The 23,200-nt window shown below is 44.0% G+C and overlaps 3 protein-coding genes across 10 annotated transcripts in view; all 3 read right to left on the bottom strand.

The window, feature by feature from the left end:
• Positions 1-224: 224 nt before the first annotated feature.
• On the bottom strand, positions 225-10,529 carry LOC124015866. The gene is made up of 2 exons (XM_046331342.1): positions 10,417-10,529; positions 225-2,787 (listed from the first exon to the last, which is right to left on the bottom strand). Exons 1-2 carry the CDS (start codon positions 10,436-10,438, stop codon positions 830-832), a joined length of 1,980 nt encoding a protein of 659 aa, XP_046187298.1. The 5' UTR covers positions 10,439-10,529; the 3' UTR covers positions 225-829.
• A 1,178-nt stretch (positions 10,530-11,707) lies between these two features.
• LOC124015670 (coiled-coil domain-containing protein 134-like) lies at positions 11,708-20,363 on the bottom strand. Of its 3 annotated transcripts, none has more exons than XM_046331057.1 (7): positions 20,230-20,363; positions 14,033-14,157; positions 13,781-13,902; positions 13,242-13,326; positions 12,817-12,998; positions 12,532-12,603; positions 11,708-12,272 (listed from the first exon to the last, which is right to left on the bottom strand). In XM_046331057.1, the coding sequence occupies exons 2-7, from the start codon at positions 14,127-14,129 to the stop codon at positions 12,147-12,149; spliced, it is 684 nt and encodes a 227-aa protein (XP_046187013.1). In that variant the 5' UTR covers positions 14,130-14,157; positions 20,230-20,363; the 3' UTR covers positions 11,708-12,146. The 3 variants fall into 3 exon arrangements, with proteins under 3 accessions (XP_046187013.1, XP_046187014.1, XP_046187012.1); XM_046331058.1 differs by having other exon boundaries at positions 20,074-20,325; XM_046331056.1 differs by lacking the exon at positions 20,230-20,363 and adding an exon at positions 18,734-18,868.
• Positions 20,364-20,873: 510 nt separating this feature from the next.
• LOC124015669 (meiosis inhibitor protein 1-like) overlaps positions 20,874-23,200 on the bottom strand; it is a 34,145-nt gene continuing 31,818 nt past the window's right edge. For 2 of the 6 annotated variants that reach the window (XM_046331054.1, XM_046331053.1), the window contains exons 31-32: positions 21,703-21,824; positions 20,875-21,347 (exon numbers count right to left, since the gene is read on the bottom strand). In XM_046331054.1, the coding sequence (XP_046187010.1) occupies positions 21,272-21,347; positions 21,703-21,824 (198 nt within the window). In that variant the 3' untranslated portion in view covers positions 20,875-21,271. Of the gene's footprint in view, positions 21,348-21,702; positions 21,825-23,200 lie in introns of those variants that run through there. The other 4 variants (XR_006835204.1, XR_006835205.1, XM_046331052.1 and 1 more) reach the window with 3 other exon arrangements.

Below are 23,200 nucleotides of genomic sequence, written 5' to 3'. Positions count from 1 at the left end.
CTACCTGTTGTATTTGGCACATGTGACAAATAACATTTGATTTGATTCAATACTGTTACTAAACAGTCACTTCTGTGTGTGCCTAAAGTCTAATTCCCTGATTTGTCAACTGAGCTGAGGGTGACATACTATTTCTTAAAATCCACATCCTTGCATTAATTAACATTTATTCTGTGCACTCAATGTTAATGTTGATCTGTATAAAAGAGAAAATGACAAGGACATTTTTTATCAGATTTCATTTTATTACGCATTTCAATTCTTTCCCCTTCAAACAGCCACAACACTGCAACTGAACACAATGTGAAATGTGTGTTATACAGTACATCATTTCAGTTGTGAATAAGAGCTAAAAAATAATGTTTTGTAATACTGGACCCGACTAAAATGTCGTAGATTATATCTGTGGATTTATGAAAATCTGCATGTCTTTCATTAAAACAGTAAACTACTAATTTGACTGAATACAGTAGAAAACCATATCCTATAATGAATTAAAAATAACTATGGGATCACAAGTAATCACACAAATGGTGTAAGTGCATACCAAAAAGCTCAAATAACCACGATAAGTGCTTGAACAAAGCTAAAACGATAGTTCAGTAATATTGTGGGAAGACACTTCACTGCAGAAGAGTTATAGTTTATTAACATGGAATAGAGGAAATCACACCATCCACTGCCAGTGAAAGGAACAAAGACTTGCGACGTGCCTTTATTGATAATTGAGATAAGTTGCTTAATGATTGAACCTGAATCCACATTTTGAAAGGTCCTGAGAGTGTCTTTTTCTTCTGTGGTCTGGTGGTATGGCAGGCCTAACTGTCCTTTATTTGTTCCAGTAGATCTCATAGGACTTCTTCTCTGTGTAGTTGGTGTCTGCTGAGCTGTTGCTGTTCCTGACCCTCTCCTTCACTACCTTCACCACCAGCCCTCCTGCCAGGGCAATTCCCGCTGCAGCCTTGCCTATTTCTGCCACCGCTGTCATAATGCACGCTGTCGCTCCCATGGAGCCCCAGGCACCAGAAACAACATGCCCTGCAGATCTACACACCCCACCGGCCTGAACCATTGGCCCACTCACAGCCACCCCATCTGCCACAGCGGCGGCAGCACACTGAACTGCTCCAGCTGCAACACTGCCCCCAGTGGCCACTGCTTGCTGCCCAGCTGCTACTGTAGTAGCATTAGCCACACCTACTACCCCTGCTGCGGTGCCCACCCCTGTCAGGGCAGTTGTGCTGACAGCTGCACCTTCCAGAGCAGCCCCCAGGGCCGCTCCTGCCCCCATGGCACCCCCCACCCCTGCTGCAACTCCTACTGCTGCAGTCCCAATCAGGCTCACCTGCCCTAGAGCATCCAAGGCAGCTGCCCTAGGACTGGCAGCTTCTGCCCCAGCTAGGGCGCCCACAGATCCCCCCAGCACTCCTCCGGTCGCTGCCCCGAGAGCCATGGCTGTTTTCCCTGCGGCTGCTGCCACTATGGCGCCCACAGCTTTACCCATCCCTGTGCCGCCTGCCACAGACATCCCAGCCAGTTGCCCAGCAGCAAAGCCCACAGTGTTCCCCATGGCTGCAGCTCCCACCGCTGCAGCTAGAGGGGCAGCCGCCCCGAACACTGCCCCCACGACCATGCCAGTGGCTCCAGCAGCCACCAGGATCTTCACTCTTTCTAGGACCTTCTCAGAAAGGGCGGCCTCCCTCCTGAACTGCCCCAGGGCAGAGAGGAAAGACTGCCTCCTGCTCAAGGTCCTGTCGCTGCCCCGCCGCCTGGTCCTGAACAACTGCCTCCACCTGTCCCCTCTGTCCCTCGGGAGGCTAACAGCACTTCCTTTCCTCTCTTCTGTCCACCTCTCCACATTCCTTCCCTCCTCATTTACTCCTGCTCTCTCCAGGTCTCTCTTCCTTAATCCTGAACCTCCCACAGCTGCCCCCCTACTCTCATCCCACCCACTCCCACTCCATTCTAGATCACACTTCCGCCTTTTAGCCATCTTGTTCTCCCTGTCCGTCATATCACTGCCTTCTCCCTCCCCTCTCTCTCTCACCATCCTCTCCTGCTCCTCCCTGATGGCAGCCTCAGCCTCTCTGAACATGGTGTTGGTGTAAAAGCCTCCATTGTTCTCTTCCACAATCCTCTCCACCTTCTCCAGCAGCCCTACAACCTGGTGCAGGTCACTTGGGTCTCTGTTGTTGAGGACGTGGTACCTGCCCCCACACCTCTCCATCAAGGCCTTCAGCTCCACCGGGGCGCTGGCTCCGAGGTACCCCTCCATCCCCCTCCCTTCTAGATCATCACCACGAGTGAACAGGACTAGTGTGTGGTCATGGATCGCACCCTCCCCAAATATATGGACCATGTCCCTCACGGCTCGGTCCTCATCCTCAGTGTAGCGACCCAGTGGGATCACCAAGAGGAATGCATGGGGGCCCGGGGCAGACAGTGCCACACACTTGGCTATTTCAGAATGAGTCTGCTCAGCATCAAAGCGTGTGTCTCCAAAACCTGGCATGTCTACCACCACCACTCTCGTCCTCTTCCTCCCGACTCCTTGTCCTTCCTCCTCCTCCTCAGTCAGGTCTGCGCTGCCTTGTTCACAGACTTGGGTGACTGAGCTGGCGCTGAGCTCTGACAGGAAGTGCCTGCGGCCCAGGATGGTGTTCCCAGAGGCACTCTTCCCTGATCCTGTCTTTCCGATCAGGACAAGACGGAGCTCTGTAGCTAAGGAGACATCCTCTTCGCTCTCCGAAAAGTCATCTGGGTCTTTTCCCTCCCCTCTTCCCCTTCCTGGATGGACATGGAAATACAGTTTAATTTCTAATGACACTAAACAGCTATACAGTATTATTAGCTGCAGATTTAGCAAAGAAATATAAAATACATGTATCATATAAAAACAATATGTTGACATCAATGATAGATACATATCATTAGCAATCCAGGGATATAGATATGTATTGGCCAATGAGAAGCTTTGAAGCCACCGGTCAGCCATATTGGCACTCCCCAGAAGAAGCAATCCTTCATAGGAATGAATGGACTTCTACAGTATTTACATTAAATGTTTCTAGGACAAAATTACATGTATTTAAGTATTTTTTGTTGTTCTAGTGGAGAAAGTATGATTAAAAATATATATATATAAAGTAAACATTAAAGGCATGTAGCAGCTATTTCTCTTAAGTTACTATTATATGTGTTTCTGTCATTGAGAAAGAGTCTCAATAACTTAGAGGCCCCCAAGAAAACCTTGCCAAATTACAAACTCTTAGAACAATTTTTATAATACTGTAATATTGTTCTAAAAGTTGGGTAAAAGAGGTTCTCTCAAAATCAGCTCTAACTTCAGAAACAATCCCACAACTCCCCGCGGTCAGCGCCACAGTGAGGAAATCAAGATGCATGCTCAGCCTTCATATACTTGTGGGTAAAAATAATAAAAAACGACTTGTGTGTTAGTGGTATGGAGCTAGCTAGCAATTGCATATTTATTCATCAAGATGGCTAAGCTTTGTGTGGTAGCAGGGTGTAACACTTACTATGCAAACGTGAGTATGCCTCTATTGCGACGCAAATTAAACACTTCGTAAAAAGTGGGATACATTTGAGAGAATGAGAGGAGCAAATCTGACATCTACTCGTCAATCTGCGGGGCACATTCCATGGCTATCAACAATGAAAGGAGGGCTTCAGTCAAAGGATTAATGCTAAAATAACCAAATTAACATGTCTGCCAGCTGTTGGTAGCTGGTAACTGCTGTCATACTATAGATAGGCTTGTTCTATGGGAAAATATTTGTTTGTTTCTGTATAGAGCTCTGTGGCTGGGACCGAAACTGTCTGTGTGTGGATGGCGGGCTAAACTGAAAAAGGAGCCAGCATTTCTTTGGAGGGGTGTATTGTGAATTTTACTAATTGGAATAGTTTAGTTTTAGATCTTAGGATTTGGTATTTATTAGGATCCCCATTAGCCGCTGCAAAAGCAGCAACTACTCTTCCTGGGGTCCAATGGAAACATGACATAATATAGAACATTATTAGTCAAAGACTGAACTACATTCATTTAAAACGTCACACATAGCCGACATTCAGTGCATTCGGAAAGTATTCAGACTCCTTCACTTTTCCACATTTTGCAACCTTACATTATAGGTTTATTCTAAAATTGAGTGAAATAATTGAATCAATCTACACACAATACCCCATAATGACAAAGCGAAAACAGATTTTTAGACATCAGAAATACCTTATTTAGATAAGTACTCAGACCCTTTGCTAGGAGACTCGAAATGAAACTCATGTGCATCCTGTTTCCATTGATCGTCCTTGATATGTTTCTACAACTTGATTGGAGTCCACCTGTGGTAAATTAAATTGATTGGACATGATTTGGAAAGGCACACTTCTGTCTATATAAGGTCCTAAGGTTGACAGTGCATGTCAAAGCAAAATTCAAGCCATGAGGTCGAAGGAATTGTCCGTAGAGCTGCGAGACAGGACTGTGTCGAGGTATAAATCTGGAAAAGGGTTCCAAAAAATGTCTGCAGTATTGAAGGACCACAAGAACACAGTGGCCTCCATCATTCTTAAATGGAAGAAGTTTGGAACCACCAAGACTCTTCCTAGAGTTAGCCGGCCAGCCAAACCGAGCTATCGGGGGAGAAGGGCCTTGGTCCCTGACCAGGTGACCATAGAACCCGATGGTCACTCTTGACAGAGCTCCAGAGTTCCTCTGTGGAGATGGGAGAAAGTTCCAGAAGGACAACCATCTCTGCAGCCCTCCACCAATCAGGTCTTTATGGCAGAGTGGCCAGATGGATGCCACTCCTCAGAAAAAGGCACATGACAGCTCTCTTGGAGTTGGCCAAAATAAATATCAGACCATGAGAAACAAGATTCTCTGGTCTTATGAAACCAAGATTTAACTATTTGGCCTGAATGCCAATGCCCCTGCATGCACACAGCCAAGACAATACAGGAGTGGCTTCTGGAAAAGTTTCAATGTCCTTGAGTGGCCCAGCCAGAGCCTTCACTTGAACCGATCAAAGATCTCTGGAAAGACCTGAAAATAGCTATGAAGCAACGCTACACGGACAGAGCTTGAGAGTATCTGCAGAGAAGAAATGGGAGAAACTCCCCAAATACAGGTGTGCCAAGCTAGTAGCGTCATACCCAAGAAGACTTGAGGCTGTAAAGGTGCTTCAACAAAGTACTGAGTAAAGGGTCTGAATACATAAATTATATGTTTTTAAAAAACATTTATTATAAATGAGCTTAAAGTTTTTGCTTTGTCATTATGGGGTATTGTGTGTAGATTGTTTTTTTCCCTCATCAATTTAATATATATTTTTTAAAATAAGGCTGTAACGTAACAAAATGTGGAAAAGTCAAGGGGTCTGAATACTTTCCAAAGGTACTGTATATCAAATGACTGTCCCTTCACAGTCCCCTGTGTGCAGTAAGGTGTTATTTTATCTGATTTTATTTCTAGCCATGTAGTCATGGCTCTATGTAGTCATGGCTCTTTAATACTGTGTGTTTCCCAGCCTCTGTTCTGGACCTAGGGAATGTGAAGAGACTTCTGGTTGCATGTCTTGTTTTGTACCGATGAGTGTCTGAACTTTGTGCCAACTGCATGAACAGACAGTTCGGTACCTTCAACACCTCGCACAAAGACCAATAGTGATGCAGTCAATCTCTCCTCAACTTTGAGCCAGTAGAGACTGACATGCATGTTACTGACACTTACCCTCTGTGTACATCTAAGTGCTGCTTGTTCTGGACCAACTACAATTTACATATGTCCCTCTTTGCTGTACATGACCACACAGCTTGGCAGTTGTCCAGGTGCGACAAAACTAGGGCCTGTAGGATTTGTCTGGTGGACTGAAATGTCAAGAAGGCAGAGCAACACCCTATCATGGACATACCTCTTCCCATTTTAGCAACCATATCAGTGGAGGCTGCTGAGGGGAGGACTGCTCATAATAATGCTTGGAACGGTGGCGAAAGGAATGGCATCAAATCATGTGTTTGATAACATTCCACTGATTCCGCTCCAGCCATTACCACGAACCCATCCTCCTCAATTAAGGTGCCACCAACTTTCTGTGGTCTATATGTTTTGACCATGATATCTTTATATCTAGGGTTACAACCAGCAGTTTATAGTCTCCTGAACTTGCTCAATTGACACATTATTCAATAATATATCTAAATAGGTTTAGTGTTGAGCGAGTGTTTTGTCCCAAAATGCTCTATGTTGGGGTGTCATTTATTTATTTTACTGTTGCAGCCGACGTGTATACTATGGAGTAGTCAGCATACAGACACACATGCTTTGTTCAAGGTCAGTGGAAGGTCATTAGTAAAAACAGAAAACAATAATGGCCCTAACCTGCAGCCCTGCGGTATACCACACTCCAATGTTGTCTCAGTTACTTCTTGTTAAAGAGTCATCAGCTAACATTAACTTGCTATAGCTAGCTATCCTCCTCCATTCTTGAATTAATGTGTGTCTGTTTCTTTCTAGCTGGCAAAATAAGATTTTGTGTACTGCCATATGTCGATAAGATAGCAAAGTTTGTCACTTGTACGGCTAATAAAATATTCTAAAGCTAGCCAGCTAGACAGTGATATCTGCAAGCTGAAACCAGGGAGAGAGGGCGGAGAGAATTCACTTTCTGTTTAATCTGCTGCTGCCTTGATAATGTTCACTTTTCCACATGTAATTGCCAAAATTATTTTTTATTCAATAAAGATTATAATTATGTCAATATGTTGTGAATATTGCAGAAAAATCCTCAACCGTTTTCCATGACTAAAATGTGAGGTACAACCTGGTGCGCACCAGCTTACCATGTACAGTAGGCTGCGAGGCAAAGTGGTGATAAGCCCAGTCATTCTGGACGGAGACTAACTACTGTTTAATCTAAACTACACTCTATTGCCTCGAAATACAATGAAATTGCTAAAAGTTGTAAAATATTTAGTAGGAAACCATTTTGCCAGCATTATCATGTCGTCAAATTGACTTTAGACAGATGGTAATGTCATTAGGAAGGTTTGTCAAAAAAGCTCAAATCCGGTGCGTTCCCCCAATTTTAGCAAGCAAAATTTATACTGCATCTGAAGTCCATCTAGTCAAATCAAATCAAATTTTATTTGTCACATACACATGGTTAGCAGATGTTAATGCGAGTGTAGCGAAATGCTTGTGCTTCTAGTTCCGACAATGCAGTGATAACCAACAAGTAATCTAACTAACAATTCCAAAACTACTGTCTTATACACAGTGTAAGGGGATAAGGAACATGTACATAAGGATATATGAATGAGTGATGGTACAGAGCAGCATACAGTAGATGGTATCGAGTACAGTATATACATATGAGATGAGTGTGTAGACAAAGTAAACAAAGTGGCATAGTTAAAGTGGCTAGTGATACATGTGTTACATAAGGATGCAGTCGATGATGTAGAGTACAGTATATACATATGCATATGAGATGAATAATGTAGGGTAAGTAACATTATATAAGGTAGCATTGTTTAAAGTGGCTAGTGATATATTTACATCATTTCCCATCAATTCCCATTATTAAAATGGCTGGAGTTGGGTCAGTGTCAATGACAGTGTGTTGGCAGCAGCCACTCAGTGTTAGTGGTGGCTGTTTAACAGTCTGATGGCCTTGAGATAGAAGCTGTTTTTCAGTCTCTCGGTCCCAGCTTTGATGCACCTGTACTGACCTCGCCTTCTGGATGATAGCGGGGTGAACAGGCAGTGGTTCGGGTGGTTGATGTCCTTGATGATCTTTATGGCCTTCCTGTAACAACGGGTGGTGTAGGTGTCCTGGAGGGCAGGTAGTTTGCCCCCGGTGATGCGTTGTGCAGTCCTCACTACCCTCTGGAGAGCCTTACGGTTGAGGGCGGAGCAGTTGCCGTACCAGGCGGTGATACAGCCCGCCAGGATGCTCTCGATTGTGCATCTGTAGAAGTTTGTGAGTGCTTTTGGTGACAAGCCGAATTTCTTCAGCCTCCTGAGGTTGAATAGGCGCTGCTGCGCCTTCTTCACGACGCTGTCAGTGTGAGTGGACCAATTCAGTTTGTCTGTGATGTGTATGCCGAGGAACTTAAAACTAGCTACCCTCTCCACTACTGTTCCATCGATGTGGATAGGGGGTGTTCCCTCTGCTGTTTCCTGAAGTCCACAATCATCTCCTTAGTTTTGTTGACGTTGAGTGTGAGGTTATTTTCCTGACACCACACTCCGAGGGCCCTCACCTCCTCCCTGTAGGCCGTCTCGTCGTTGTTGGTAATCAAGCCTACCACTGTTGTGTCGTCCGCAAACTTGATGATTGAGTTGGAGGCGTGCGTGGCCACGCAGTTGTGGGTGAACAGGGAGTACAGGAGAGGGCTCAGAACGCACCCTTGTGGGGCCCCGTGTTGAGGATCAGCGGGGAGGAGATGTTGTTGCCTACCCTCACCACCTGGGGGCGGCCCGTCAGGAAGTCCAGTACCCAGTTGCACAGGGCGGGGTCGAGACCCAGGGTCTCGAGCTTGATGACGAGCTTGGAGGGTACTATGGTGTTGAATGCCGAGCTGTAGTCGATGAACAGCATTCTCACATAGGTATTCCTCTTGTCCAGGTGGGTTAGGGCAGTGTGCAGTGTGGTTGAGATTGCATCGTCTGTGGACCTATTTGGGCGGTAAGCAAATTGGAGTGGGTATAGGGTGTCAGGTAGGGTGGAGGTGATATGGTCCTTGACTAGTCTCTCAAAGCACTTCATGATGACGGAAGTGAGTGCTACGGGGCGGTAGTCGTTTAGCTCAGTTACCTTAGCTTTCTTGGGAACAGGAACAATGGTGGCCCTCTTGAAGCATGTGGGAACAGCAGACTGGTATAGGGATTGATTGAATATGTCCGTAAACACACCGGCCAGCTGGTCTGCGCATGCTCTGAGGGCGCGGCTGGGGATGCCGAAAGGATGACGAATGATGACGAAAGGTTGTCCTTCTCATTATTTGCCTCCTTTTGAATGTCATTATATTTCCAAGCCACTGTAATGCACTTTTGATTAAATCTTCATCAGCGCTCATTGACGATGCATTGAGTTGAATGCTCAGTCGGGCATCTGTCCAAAACAAACTAATGAATACCACAAACCCCCCCGAGGTGCCTTATTGCTATTATAAACTGGTTACCAACATAATTAGAAGAGGAAAAATACATGTTGTCATACCGGTGATATGGTCTGATATAACACAGCTTTTATCCAATCAGCATTCAGGGCTTGAACCCCCCCCCCCCCCCAAGGTTATAATAGTCAGGGTCGTTTGAGCCCTGAATGTTGATTGGCTGAAAGCCGTGTTATATGAGACCTTACACCACGGTATGAAACAAAATGACTTGTTCACTGATCTAATTATGTTGTAACCAGTAAGGAACCTCTGGGGTTTGTGGTACATGGCCAAAGGGCTGTATCCAGGCACTCCACGTTGCATGTCCTTAACAGCCCACAGCCGTGGTATTTTGGCCATACACCACATTCCCTCGGGCCTTATTGCTTAAATATACAGCACCAACTAAATAAATATATGACAGGGTCAATTCTCTGCTGCCTGGACTTTAGGGAAAAAGTTAATATATTAAATTGTATTTTTTTTAATATTTAGCTTACATAATATAATTTCTATGTATGCATCAATGTGTCTAATAGAATAAACGTGGAAAAAAAACGAATGTAGACAATACACGTATTTATGTAGCGGGTGAAGTGCCAAGATGGCTTCAAAACAGCGCTCGTCAGTAATCTATTGTATATATAAATAATTGGTTGACAAACAGCTGATTCTGACATTACTTAGGCTAGGTTCATATGTGCAGTTTTCAGCTAAACAGTCTGCAAGCTACACTCGTAATGAGACTAGGCCGACTATTTATACAGTTTTAAGCAATTAGCCTAATCTATCCACTGTGCATTACATAATTTGGTGTAGGCCTGACCTCACACCATTCTTTGACAGGCTGGTGAAGAACAGTCAGGAATGTTCAACTAATTTACGCCGCAGATTGTTCAGCTTTGTATTCCCTTGTGAAAAACAGCACTGTTTATTAACGTTGACTATAGACAGCATAATCATTAACTAAACATTGCCAAAAGATCAATCGTCAAATAGCACGTTGTTTAATCAATCGTCAAATAGCACGTTGGTTAACTATTTCCTATTCTTTGAATGAAGTATAAATAAGACTATAGCTAGCTAACGACAGCTAGCTAGCTATCTCTGTTGTTGACGGTTTGCTGCTAGCTAATGTTAGCTAGCTAGATTTGCATGAGTTTTAACTTAGCTAAATGCTATGTTCCAAACTGTCAAATATGGAGGAAAAAAAAAAGTTTAAAAACCTTGACCTACCCAATTCCACGAAATTAGACATGATCTCTGTCTGATTAAGCTTCAAGTCTCCATTCGGGCTTGTTGTGTTGTGTTGCGTTGGTGAAGTGTTTATGGCGGAGATGACTGTTCGGCAACAGTCCAATGAGTTTAACCAAAAACAGTGGGGGGGACAATGACTTCATGACTGTCGATTGCATACCTTTTGCGCCATCTAGTGGTAGATGTTCCACATTGATTTTATTACACAGATTTTTATTAAAATCTTCAGCGATTGATTTGTAATTATTTCAAATTAACAAGTATGATTCATAGTAATTACTTTTTTTATTAAACTTAAATGTATGATAAATCTACTCACGATAGTAAATTCTCAGTAATGAGACGCTTAATCTGAACCAGAGGCTGGTGGGATGAGCTATAGGAGGACATACTCATTGTAATGGCTGGAATGGAATAAAACAAACCTGTGAACTCCATTCCATCCATTAAAATTAACCCATCCTTTAGCTCCTCCCACCAGCCTGCACCGCTCTGAACATACATAAATAACAGTCCATTTACAAAACTCTAGCAAATCATAATCAGTCAGTCATCACCTCTGTATATTGAATATAACTTACTTGCATTAAAATGAGCCAATTTCCCTCAAAATGTCAAGAGGCAACAAAACACTAGGGGAATATCTCAATTGCAAACTCCTCGCATCTGCTCTCCTCCTCAAAACCCAAAGGAGGTGGTCAGAGAGGAGGGATTTCTGGTTGATTGGATTTTGAGGAGACAGGACAAATATGGAATAAGATCTTCCCTAGATAGGCATTGTTCTAGGTGACTGCTGTTCTGACATTTCATTATGGCCATCAGATGGACAGAAACAAATATGACATGATATAGAAGTTTATAAGCTGATGAGTGGTTGCCAAAAGACATTATCCCTCCCTAATTGTAGACAAAATAATATGTCAAATAGTTTCATTTAAATCATAAGTGACCAAACCCCATTTAACACTCATGCGGACAGTCACACACACAGAGCTAAGAAAGCATTCGGCTCTAGGAAAGCAAGTGGCAGACATCATGAAAAATGGTTCTGCGCTCAAGATCAACACTTGTACCGCAAATTAAGACTATACACCTACAGTAGAACCATTCAACAACAAACTCATTAAAATCTCATTATATAAATCTGCTAACTCTGGAGAAGGAGACAGGAAAACTTAAACACAATTCAACATATTCAAGCTTTATATTTTGAAGCTTGTTGAATGGGAATGTAAACTCATACGTACAAATGACATCATCAAAACTATTGTATGGTAGTAAATTGTATTCAATCTATTCACAAAAAAAGACAACATATTGGGTATTTGCTGTTTCTTCCAAAGTACAGTTATGTAATCTAGTTATGAAAATGAGCTTTCCTTATTAAATCTTCAACATAGTGCTAGCTGTATGTTCTTTGTTTCATAGTAACTGCAGGTTGGGCACAGTTCTGTATACAGTAAGTCTGATTCCACAGATAGAGCTCAACCTCCTTTTCCTTCTCTCCAGTTTGTTCCTGTGCCACATAAACACTTCTAGTTACCTCTCAAATGTTCTGCTGCCACTGTATCCCTTTGACAGAACTCACCGGTTCCAACACCCAACCCCCACTTCCTCTCCTCCCTCTTCATCACTGAATCTAGGACTCAGGACATCCCCCCACATTTTCCTTCTCCTCATCATTTCTCTCCAAGAGTTGAGGTAAAGTACTATAGCTCAGTACGGGAGCGGGAGATGCGGGGCCCCTTCCTAATCTCTTTCCTCTTGTCCTCTTTCCTCCTCCTCTTCTCCTCCTCCCTCAGGATCTTCTGAAAAGCCTCTGCAGTGTGAAGCACCTGTGTCGGAGAAAAGCAGAGCGCGTGAACGTGTTGGAGAGAGGCATTTTTTAATAATAGGTTTATGGAGTGTGGAGAAGCAAACAGCAGAGGATGGGAAAGCAAAAAGGTGCAGTCAGTGTGAGTTTTACTGATGTTACGCTCATCTCAAACGTGTTTGTTAAACAAGCCTTAGAAGAACACACTTTTCAAGTCTGTCTGGTAGGCTTCACTGTGATACCATGTGGTTACAGAGGCTGAGAGCCACTGTGTTACTCACATCGTCTCTCTCAGTGCGGTATGGGTTGGTGAAGTCTGGGGATTTCTCTATTATTCCCAACTCCTGCGACATCTGAGAGACAAGGAGTGAGAGTTATCAGCCATTTTGAATCCATAGGGGGAAAAAAAGGCACATATAAAATATTAGTCATTTAATGGTATGCTTACAATATCCTTATAAAATGTAGTAATAAGGTTATAATACATTACACCTGTTGGCTTTCAATAAAGCATAAACATTTCCTCTATGCCCCAGAATATCCTCCCAGTTCTATCCCAGTCTCACCAGTGAGAGAACATGCTGGTGTGCCCCCCCGGTGAACACCCCAGTGAGGTTGCAGAAGCGGAGCCCCCATCGCAGAAGGACGCCCCAGTCAGGGTTACGGTCGTAGTAGTGGTGGACAATACGTGGGAAACGCAACGCCACGTCCCCAAAGAACGCCGTGTTCTCCACCACATGGGAGTAGGCTATGGAGCGAGATAGAGTGTAGTCGACATTTCATACTTAGGAAATCAACTTTAAAAGTAAATCACTGCAGACTGACATAGTAAAACTGAGCATAAGAGGCGGAGAGAGGGAAAAGGGGAGGGAGAGAGGAGGCAGAGGAGAAAAAAGCAAGATGGTGACAGACAAATCAGATGAGCAGAGGGAGAAAGAGGGAGGAGAGAGAGCAAAGTGTAGTAACGGTATAAAATGGTCCATGATCTGACCTTCTTTGATTTTGTCATCCATGGGGAAGGGATCATCAGCCTGCATGTTGGCTGCAATAAGGACAGCCTTCGAGTCCTCCAACACCTTCACAGAACACACACACACACACACACACACACACACACACACACACACACACACACACACACACACACACACACACACACACACACACACACACACACACACACACACACAGTAGATTGCCCATTGTGGGTTCACTACCATAGTTGTCCTTGGCCAGAGAGCAGATACAACATAGCAGATATGTCCTCTGAGAAACAAACAGTATATACAGTGATGCCTCAAGCACAATAGGAAGACTTGGAAGCTAAATCCGGGTTACTCTATTCTTATTAGTGACCGGCTACTTAGATACTACTTAGCAAGTGGCCTTATTTGCCTACTCATGAGATCATAATAATCTGAACATGCTAAGAAACTAACACCGCAATTACTTCCCGCTAAGGCCACAACATCCTGTTTCTAGCTAATGGTCAGCATGAAGGGAAGTTAAACAGGAGTGGAGCCATTGTACCTTAAACAAGCCCTTCAGCATGATGTCTATGATCTTATACTGCTGGTTGATGTCATTGAGCTCCACCAGGTTCTTCAGAGCATTTAGCTGGTCTTTCCTCTTGGTCTCAAACAGACGCTTGTCTGAGAGGGGGGAGGGGGTGTTCAGGAAGAAATGCTGACAGACATTTCAAAACATAAACACTAATCAAGGGTCATCCAAGAGGACACCTCTTAATATTCTGAAGAAGGAAACAGACACACAGTAGGATACAGATCTCCAGGTTGGAGTCATGTCTGTGTGTGTCGGAGTCTGCAGAGGAGAGGGCTGCAGCAGCAACCACCAGGACGACTGTACACACACTCAGCATGGTCAAGAGGTGGCGATGGTGAGGCACTCTAACACAGAACAGAAGACAAGAGAAAATGCAGTTAAACTGTATTCTGAAATATTTATTACAATGTTTTTACTGAACTTGTAAAGCCAACATTTACAGTAGGTCTGTCTGGTTGACATGAGAGCATATTCGTGTATTTTGCTATGTCACTTGTCTTGAGCTATTTTGGGGTTTAGATGTCTTGCCAGCCCCCCATCTTGCATCCTCTCATACACTCTCCATCCTCTAAGCTGTGGGCTGCCTCAACATTCCCGCAGGTCCAGCCTCCTCTCCCTCGCAGCATGTTAATTCATTTGAACAGGATACAAATGAGTCTTGGACTGATGCATATTTGATGGTTTTTAAAACATCAGCAGAAAACAAAAAAAGTGTCGAGGGAGAAGACAGCATCGATAGAACACCAAATGTATAATTCAGCAATGTCTCCATCGATAATATTATCAGAGAGAGCGAGAAGGGGAAGAGGGGGAGGGGGGAGGATTGTGAGAGGCAGAAGAAAGATGAGGAAGGAGTACTGTGGGATGAGAGACCCTGGGGAGCCAACTGCTTTTCTGCTGAATATTTCATTTATCTTGTTCAAATCGCAACAAGGTTAGGCCTAAAGACAGGGATCTGATAGTGAGGAAAAGAGTCAGGGTTGTGAGTGAAAGAGAAATGAGGACTGACACCTGATACTACATTTTGAGAAACAGCTGAAAAGATGTTCTCTATTCTGAACTCTTCAGTTGCATTCCCCTACTCTGACACTTAACCTCCTATGGTTAGACTATTAAAATACTGCCTGAAGATTCAGAGATTGGGTTATGCAAGCTGTGTGATTTGACATAGGCTATGACAGGACATTTGCCTGAATCACCAACGACATACTGAGAAACTTTGCAACATCTACTCCGTCAGCAAAAATGGGTGCTGATGATACAGTTGCAGCAGAATACAGCAGAATACAGACAGTGTTTGATTAAGAACAATTTGTGCATTCTTTTCCCCCCAGCTTTTTGTACTAAGCATGCAAGTCAACAAGTCAAATATTTCTAAGACTGACAACCAGGGAAAAGGCTTAATAGTAGGAAGCCCCATATATCTATGTTTCGTTACAAGCCAAGAAGGACAGATTTTTATTAGTGTCAACAACATGGACAAATGGGTATCCAGCATTGATGTTTCCATCGGAGTAGACAAAGTGCTGGGATATTAAGGTGGAGCAGAGGGGGCAAGCGACTAAGACAGATAAATCATATCCCACAGGCATCACGCAAAGCACAGAATGAGAAATTACACTCCAAAATGCACTCATTTACTGTAATCCTCCCCATCAGCTGTGTCCAGAGGCGTCATGCCCATAGGGGGAGACAAGGGCACGTGCCCCCTCAGATTTGTCCTGTTTTAAACATTTTCAGACGTTAAATTAATGACTAAACTTCCTTTTTAGGCCTACGTTTTATAATAAGTTGTCAGTGGTACTTTACAGAGGGGGCACACTGACTGGACAAGGCAAAGAGTAACCCCCTATTCTCCCTAGTAAGTGGTTCCTTACAAGGTGCACCAAGGAGCAAAGATATCCTAGGCAGGACTTTAGATTTGTATTTTATTTAACTAGGCAAGTCAGTTAAGAACAAATTCTTATTTACAATGATGGCCTACCCCGGCCAAACCCTCCCCTAACCCGGATGATGCTGGGCCAATTGTGTGCCGCCCTTTGGGACTCCCGAACACGGCCGGTTGTGATACAGCCCGGGACCGAACCCGGGTCTGTAGTGACACCTCTAGCACTGCGTTAGACTGCTGCGCCACTCAGGATCCTTAGTGCATGCAGACAGTATCGTCAGTGCAGGAGAGAGAGAGAGACACAGGGTTTGATTTGATTTTAGATGCCAGTGATGGGCAGGACTTGCAGGAGGTATGTTGTTAAATGCATTTGATGAAGCTTTAGCCTATTGACGACCCCTTGATTAATAAATCAAACTAAAAATAGTTGTTTCTCTATAATAATAGCCATATAGCAATTTTATGAAGTTGGCTTTAGCTAGCCCAGATAGTTATGGGGTTGGGCGACAGGAAAACTAGCTTCCAAACCATTGCAGGCGATCAAGTAAGAGTAGCTTGTCTAACTATCTTATCAGACATGCCTGCTGGCAAGGTTGGTAGACTTTAGAAAAGCAAGCAATTACTAAATGAGACTCACGTTCCTTTAAATATTTTAGCAACCGGCCGTATTATTCCTTTTACGTAGTTTGTGATCTGCATCCAACTGGGCTCTATGCAGCTGGCTATAGATGGGTTAGCTGACGTCACGAAAACGCACGCTTCAACGGGGCTGAAGTCCATTGTGATTTGTGATTCTGGATGGCCAGATAGCTACAAACAATGACAAGAAACTCCCATGTGGGGAATGGTAAGTGACCCGTTTCAAGCTAGATTCATGTTATTCTTGATATCATGTCTTGCTTTGAGGTGATTTTAAATGACTTCATGTCAAATGCTTAAAATGGCTCAAATTCACTAGATAGCTAACCAACAAATATAAGAATGCATTTGAGAAACAAGCACTCATCGTGCAAATGTATTTACACTGGACAAAAATATAAAAGCAACATGTTAAGATTTGGTCCTGCTTCTCATGAGCTGAAATAAAAGATCCCAGAAATGTTCCATACACACAAGAAGGTTATTTTTCTCAAATGTTGTGCACAAATTTGTTTAAATCCCTGTTAGTGAGCATTTCTCCTTTGCCAAGATAATACATCCACCTGACAGGTGTAGCATATCAAGAAGCTGATTAAGGGCCATCGCAGTGCTAGCTGTGCCACTAGAGATTCTGGGTTTGAGTCCAGGCTCTGTCGCAGCAGGCTGCGACCGGGAGACGCATGGGGGGGGCGCACAATTGGCACAGCACTGTCCAGGTTAAGGGAGGGTTTGGCTGGCAGGGACGTCCTAGTCCCATCGCGCACTAGTGACTCCTGTGGTGGGTCGGGCACATTGCACGCTGACACGGTTGCAAGGTGTTCGGTGTTTCCTCTGACACATTGGTAACGGCTGGCTCCCGGATTAAGTGGATATTGTGCCAAGAAGCAGTGCGGCTTGGTTGGGTTGTGTTTCGGAGGACGCACGGCTCTCGACCTTCGACTCTCCCGAGTCCGTACGGGAGTTGCATCGATGAGACAAGACTAACTACCAATTGGATACCACAAAATTGTGGAGAAAAAAAGGGTTAAAAAAAAAAAAAAAAGCTGATTAAACAGCATGATCATTACACAGGTGCACTCTTACTAAGGCCACTAAAAAGTGTTGTTTTGTCACAATGCCACAGATGTCTCAAGTTGAGGGAGCATGAAATTGACATGCTGACTGCAGGAATGTCCACCAGAGCTGTTGCCAGAGAACTGACTGTTCATTTCTCTACCATGAGCCACCTCCAACGTAATTTTAGAGAATTTGTCCAACCGGCCTCACAACCCCACACCAAGTGTAACCATGCCAGCCCAAGACCATTCACATCCGGCTTCTTCACCAGCAGGATTGTCTGAGACAACTGATGAAACCGTGGGCTTGCACAAACAAAGAATTTCTACACAAACTGTCAGAAACAGTCTCTGGGAAGCTCATCTTCGTGCTCGGCATCCTCACCAGTCTTGACCCGATTGCAGTTCGGCGTCGTAAATGACTTCAGTGTGCTAATGCTCACCTTTGACGGTCACTGGCACGGTGGGGAAGTGTGTTCTTCACAGATGAATCCTGGTTTCAACTCTACCGGGCAAATGGCATCATGTGGGCAAGTGGTTTGATGTCAACTTTGTGAACAGAGTGCACAATGGTGGTGGTGGGGTTTTGGTATGGGCAGGCATAAGCTATGGCAAATGAAAACAAATGCAATTCATCAATGGCAATTTGAGAGCACAGAGATACCGTGATGAGATCCTGAGGCCATTCATCATTGTAGTGCCATTCATCCACTGCCATCACCCCCCCATTTCCCAAGGATCTGTACAAGCTTAAAATGTCCCAGTTCTTCCATGGCCTGCAAACTCACAAGACGTCACCCATTGAGCATATTTGGGACGCTCTAGATTGACGTGTACGATAGCGTGTTCCAGTTCCCAACAATATCCAGCAACTTCACACAGCCATTGAAGTGTGGGTTGATTGTGGCCTGTGGACAACATTCCACAGGCCACAAACAACAGCCTGATCAACTCTATGCGAAGGAGATGGTGGCATAAGGCAAATGGTGGTCACCAGATACTGGTTTTCTGATCCACCCCCTACTTTTTATTTTTACAAGGCATCTGTGACCAACAGACATATCTGTATTCCCAGTCATGTGAAATCCATAGATTAGGTCCCAATACATTATTTCAATTGACTGATTTCTTTATACAAACTGTAACTCAGGAAAATATTTGAAATTGTTGGATGTTGCATTTATATATTTTTGTTCAGTGTATGTTTTCAATACACACTTGGGAGACTAAATGTAGTTTACCTGTTGTCAACCATCTAAGCTAACCCAGTCTGTTTTGCCCCATAACTGACACGTGCGCAACTTTGTTGCTAAACAACCAACCCCTCAATACACTCACACATAAATCTTCCTCATTTCAGGCGGTAAGAGCTTCAATTTCCTCAACAAGTTAACGAAGAGCCTATGGGAAAAAACATGGGTACCGTCTTAATAAAATTCTCCACCATGCTAGAGTCGCTAATGCTACCTCTGATGTTCAGCCAATCAGGTTGCAGGAGTCTGTTTACCCCTGGCTGAACGCCGTGTGCAACATCAGGAAGTAGCACTAGCTACTCAAGCCTGGTGGTCGAAAATTGTGTTTTATTAAGACAGTGTGCATATTTTTAAAGCTAGTCAAGTAGGAAATTGGCACCCTCGCCCCTGAATGGAGGATATTTTATGTAGAGCCAGTCACGGGGGCTATGAGTGTACAGCTGGGCAAGCAAAGGTGCCGAGAAGCATGTTTAAGGTTATGATACTATATACCAGTGTGGCATTTTAATGAAAATTACAATTGAACAGGAAAAGGGGTATGCTTACATAACCTATGCAGAAAAATACATATTTCACATGGAATTAGGTATAATCCTATGGCTATAGATTGTAAGAAAAAGCCATTTCTGGTGTTGGACAATTTAGGATTTTTGAAACTGGAGGGGGGCTCCAGACCATGCTAAAGAATCCATCCACACATAATTCGTGCCCCCATAAAATAATGGGTGCCTGATGCCCCTGGTTGAATGGGCCATCAAACTGTTTGCAGAGGCTGTTGTAAGATATTTTCTTAATACATGAAATGTAAGCTAGTACATACAGTATGTTGTACCATATAATCAGTCGGAGGTTTGAGGTTCAGGGTGAGATACATTACAATATCGGAGCTCTCTGCTGAAACAGACAGCTGTTATTGGCAACGTTATGCTTTCAGAGAGGCACTGGGTATTGAATAAGTATTTTGTTGGCAATAATTAATACGTTGAGGGAAATGTCATACAAAATGTAAACTTGTTGAGATAAAGGTTGACATTCTGCCAATCAAAATGACCCCTTTCTGACCCCGCTTGGAAACTGTTTTGCATACAGTGGATTGAAAAACATTTAATTTCATGTTTCCCATCATCAGTATGTCAGACACCATTTTCAAGTTAGAGGCTCGAGCCACAATGATCTCTGTTGCATTATTTTAGAAAACGTTCGCGTTTTTGTGGTGTCCAGTTCGCTATCTTTGAAAACAATCGAGGCACATGAAATAGCAGCATTTCATTACCTGGCGGGACTATTTGTGAATAAACCGGTCATCGAGAATTTGAATGGCAATGTAAACCCATCTGTATCCCAATGCATGCATTTTGCTCGCATTGGGCTGGTCAGCTGTGGACACTAGACTTCGACATCATCACTAACTCGCCGTTCACTCACCTCGTAGTAAGAAACAGCACGATATAAAACGATAGCGAAACCAACGATTATTTCTCGCTAGCATCAGTTTCCTCGTAAAGATGGAGAAATCAGTTGCGGAGTATTTGCTACATTACTCAGGTAACAATATCACGTTTGAAATGTTAATTTACATACAGAAGTCGCTTGCTCCACTCCGCCACTGCCACGATCGCACCGGCTGGCTCTGCTTGGACGAATGACAGCCAACGATTACATGGAAGGAGGTCGTTTCTAGACGGAAATTTTAGAGCGGCACACAGGCCGTTGTACGCCGTTGTACGCCGTAAATCCCTCCCCCTCCCACTTATCAGGACTCTAAAGCCAAAAGCCCGTTTCAGCATGGGCAGCACCATTGGGGACTTTCACCATTAGAAGTAGTCAACTGGGTGGGACTTCCTATGGGTTGTGAAGGATCACATACAGTACCTCCATCCAGGTCACCAGGAGGGATCAGCCAATGAACTATACTCGTGAGCAAACGTTCCAGAACTGCAGTTGGCAGTAAATAGGCTAGAAGGGATACAGAAATGGTAGGCAACCCTGGTCCTGGAGTGCCGCAGCCACTTCATATTTTTGCTTTAACCAGGAAGACCAGTTGTGTTGCATTTCGGAAATCACTTTACTGATCAATTAGCTCAGTTGGTCAGGTGGAGTGCCTAGTTGGGAACAAAATCCTGCAGTACTCAAGCAACAGGGTTGCCTACCGCTGGGATACTGCTTATGTCAGAATTGACCAGAATGTACTTTTAAAAGCAGGTCAGGAGAACTTAAGCTGCAGGTTAGGATAATTAATGTAATAAGTTAGGAGAATTAGGTTCATTTTAGGAAAAGAGTTATGGTTAGCTAAAATGCAAAAAAACTCAAATGTTTGACTTCAATTTGACATCTGTATCCCATCGAGCCATGAACATCCAAATCGGTGGCCTCAGATTGGCCTATATTTCTACTGAAATGACATATGACAACTGTTCTTTTCCAAACAATTCTTTATAATAAACTTATATTATTGAAAGAACTCAAACCTAAAGGAAAATTAATGGAATGCCCCCCCTAGTTATTTTATTGACACAGTAAATCAGTAATAATATGACAGGAGTCCTACCAGACACCTCTTCAGAATAAGGCTGTTTGGTTGCAAAAACAGCCATAAATAAATAGATCAATACATCGAACAGGTCTATAACTGAGAGCCATTGTGTCCGTCTGTCTTCACAGTGAAGTCGGACAGGCAGAGATACATCTCTCCAACACGCCTGAGAAAGGGGGTTAAGGACATAGGAAGGAGAGAGAAAGAGAGCTCCTAGAAAGATCACTGTAATGGCATGTGTCTGTGTCTGATGACTAAAACAAGTTGGTCCACACCTCTGGTAGACAGAGATGTACTGAAACATGAGTGGAGACTCAGTATGTGGCAACAGCAGGGACAGCACAAGAGATGAAGTGAAATGCATCACGTATGACAGATTTAGTCAATGGCCTGTAAAAATCAATAAACACTGATAAGTACTGCTCTGTCGACTTTGTTTTTTAAACGAGGAGCATCTCTTGCACTAACTATCTTTTATGCTATAACTGTGTGTGTGTGTGTGGGGGGGGAGTGTAGGATACAGAATGCTGGTGGGCAGGTCGTCGTTGGCTGTGGGAGGCAGGGAGTTCAGTGACTCCATCAGAGTATTGGCCCGCAGTCTGCTCTCCTCTGTAGGAGGGGGGTGGAATATACTGCACTGGAGCTGGGGAAGAGAGAGGGGGAGAGGTGAGAGAGAGTCAGTGGGTGAAGGATAGACAGCAAGAGACTAGAGAGAGAGAGAGAGATGAGAGACAGGAGTCTGGTGGAAACAGCTATAGTACAGCACCGGCTTTTTTCCACCTGCCCTCTTTGCATGAATGATGTGGACTGTGGTGTGAGGGGTTGAGAGAGGTCTGTCTCGTAGGGGACTGTTTCCTGACTACTGCTGAGGTGTGCTGGTCTTTCTGGCACTTTTATAGCTGTTGAAACATCACCCAGGTGTGTGCTGCACTTCAGTAGTGGACTATCCAGCCTACCTACAGAGGAGGAGAAGACGACAAACGAGGTGCCTGATGAAGCGCTCCGGACCTGTCTAAGTAACTGACTGATGCCGCTCCCTCTCAGTGCCATTGAAGGTCCATCCAGTTACGCGACTGCCCAGCTTTTCTTAACTGCCTGGCTGAACACACTGTATCATCTGAATCTGTGGAAGACCAGCACCAAGACCTGCCAGATCTCTACATTTGTTTTGTTTGTATTTACAGCATATTTGAGAATCTTTTTATAATGAAAAGCGCTATATAAAATAAATCTATTAATATTGTAAGAGACACCGGATATCGTGACAGGCCAGTCTCCCATAAAGACCCGCTCTGATCTGACAAGCTACTGAAGTGCACACTGCTGGAGTACATTCAGCTCTGTTAACCCCTCAATAAGAGTCACTGGATCTCACACACAAACACACACACACTTGTCAAAGCTCTGTCACTAACTGGCCCCTCTGGAGGTTAACTAACCTCCAGACGAGCTTCAATGCCATACAACTCTCCTTCCGTGGCCTCCAACTGCTCTTAAACGCAAGTAAAACTAAATGCATGCTTTTCAATCGATCACTGCCCGCACCTGCTCGCCCTTCCAGCATCACTACTCTGGACGGCTCTGACTTAGAATACGTGGACAACTACAAATACCTGGGTGTCTGGTTAGACTGTAAACACTCCTTCCATACTTACATTAAGCATCTCCAATCCTAAATTAAATCTAGAATAGAGCTTCCTATATCGCAACAAAGCATCCTTCACTCATGCTGCCAAACACACCCTCGTAAAACTGACCATCCTACCGATCCTCGACTTCGGTGATGTCATCTATAAAATAGCCTCCAACACTCTAATCAACAAACTGGATGTAGTTTATCACATTGCCATCCGTTTTGTCACCAAAGCCCCATACACTCACTACCCACCATTGCGACCTGTACACTCTCGTTGGTTGGCCCTCGCTTCATACTCGTCGCCAAACCCACTGGCTACAGGTTATCTACAAGTCTCTGCTAGGTAAAGCCCCGCCTTATCTCAGCTCACTGGTCACCATAGC

This window comes from Oncorhynchus gorbuscha, linkage group LG26 (assembly GCF_021184085.1).
Source record: "Oncorhynchus gorbuscha isolate QuinsamMale2020 ecotype Even-year linkage group LG26, OgorEven_v1.0, whole genome shotgun sequence".
NCBI lineage: Eukaryota > Metazoa > Chordata > Actinopteri > Salmoniformes > Salmonidae > Oncorhynchus > Oncorhynchus gorbuscha.
This window is presented reverse-complemented; position numbering and strand designations above follow the sequence as displayed.

Coding starts and splice junctions, on each gene's coding strand:
- LOC124015866 (XM_046331342.1), bottom strand. CDS start 10,438: ATGTCTAATTTCGTGGAATTGG. Junction 2,788..10,416: donor GTCTAATTTCGTGGAATTGG/GTAGGTCAAGGT, acceptor ATGTCCATCCAG/GAAGGGGAAGAGGGGAGGGA.
- LOC124015670 (XM_046331056.1), bottom strand. Junction 13,903..14,032: donor TGACTCCAACCTGGAGATCT/GTATCCTACTGT, acceptor CCCCCCTCTCAG/ACAAGCGTCTGTTTGAGACC. Junction 12,999..13,241: donor GGATGACAAAATCAAAGAAG/GTCAGATCATGG, acceptor CTCGCTCCATAG/CCTACTCCCATGTGGTGGAG.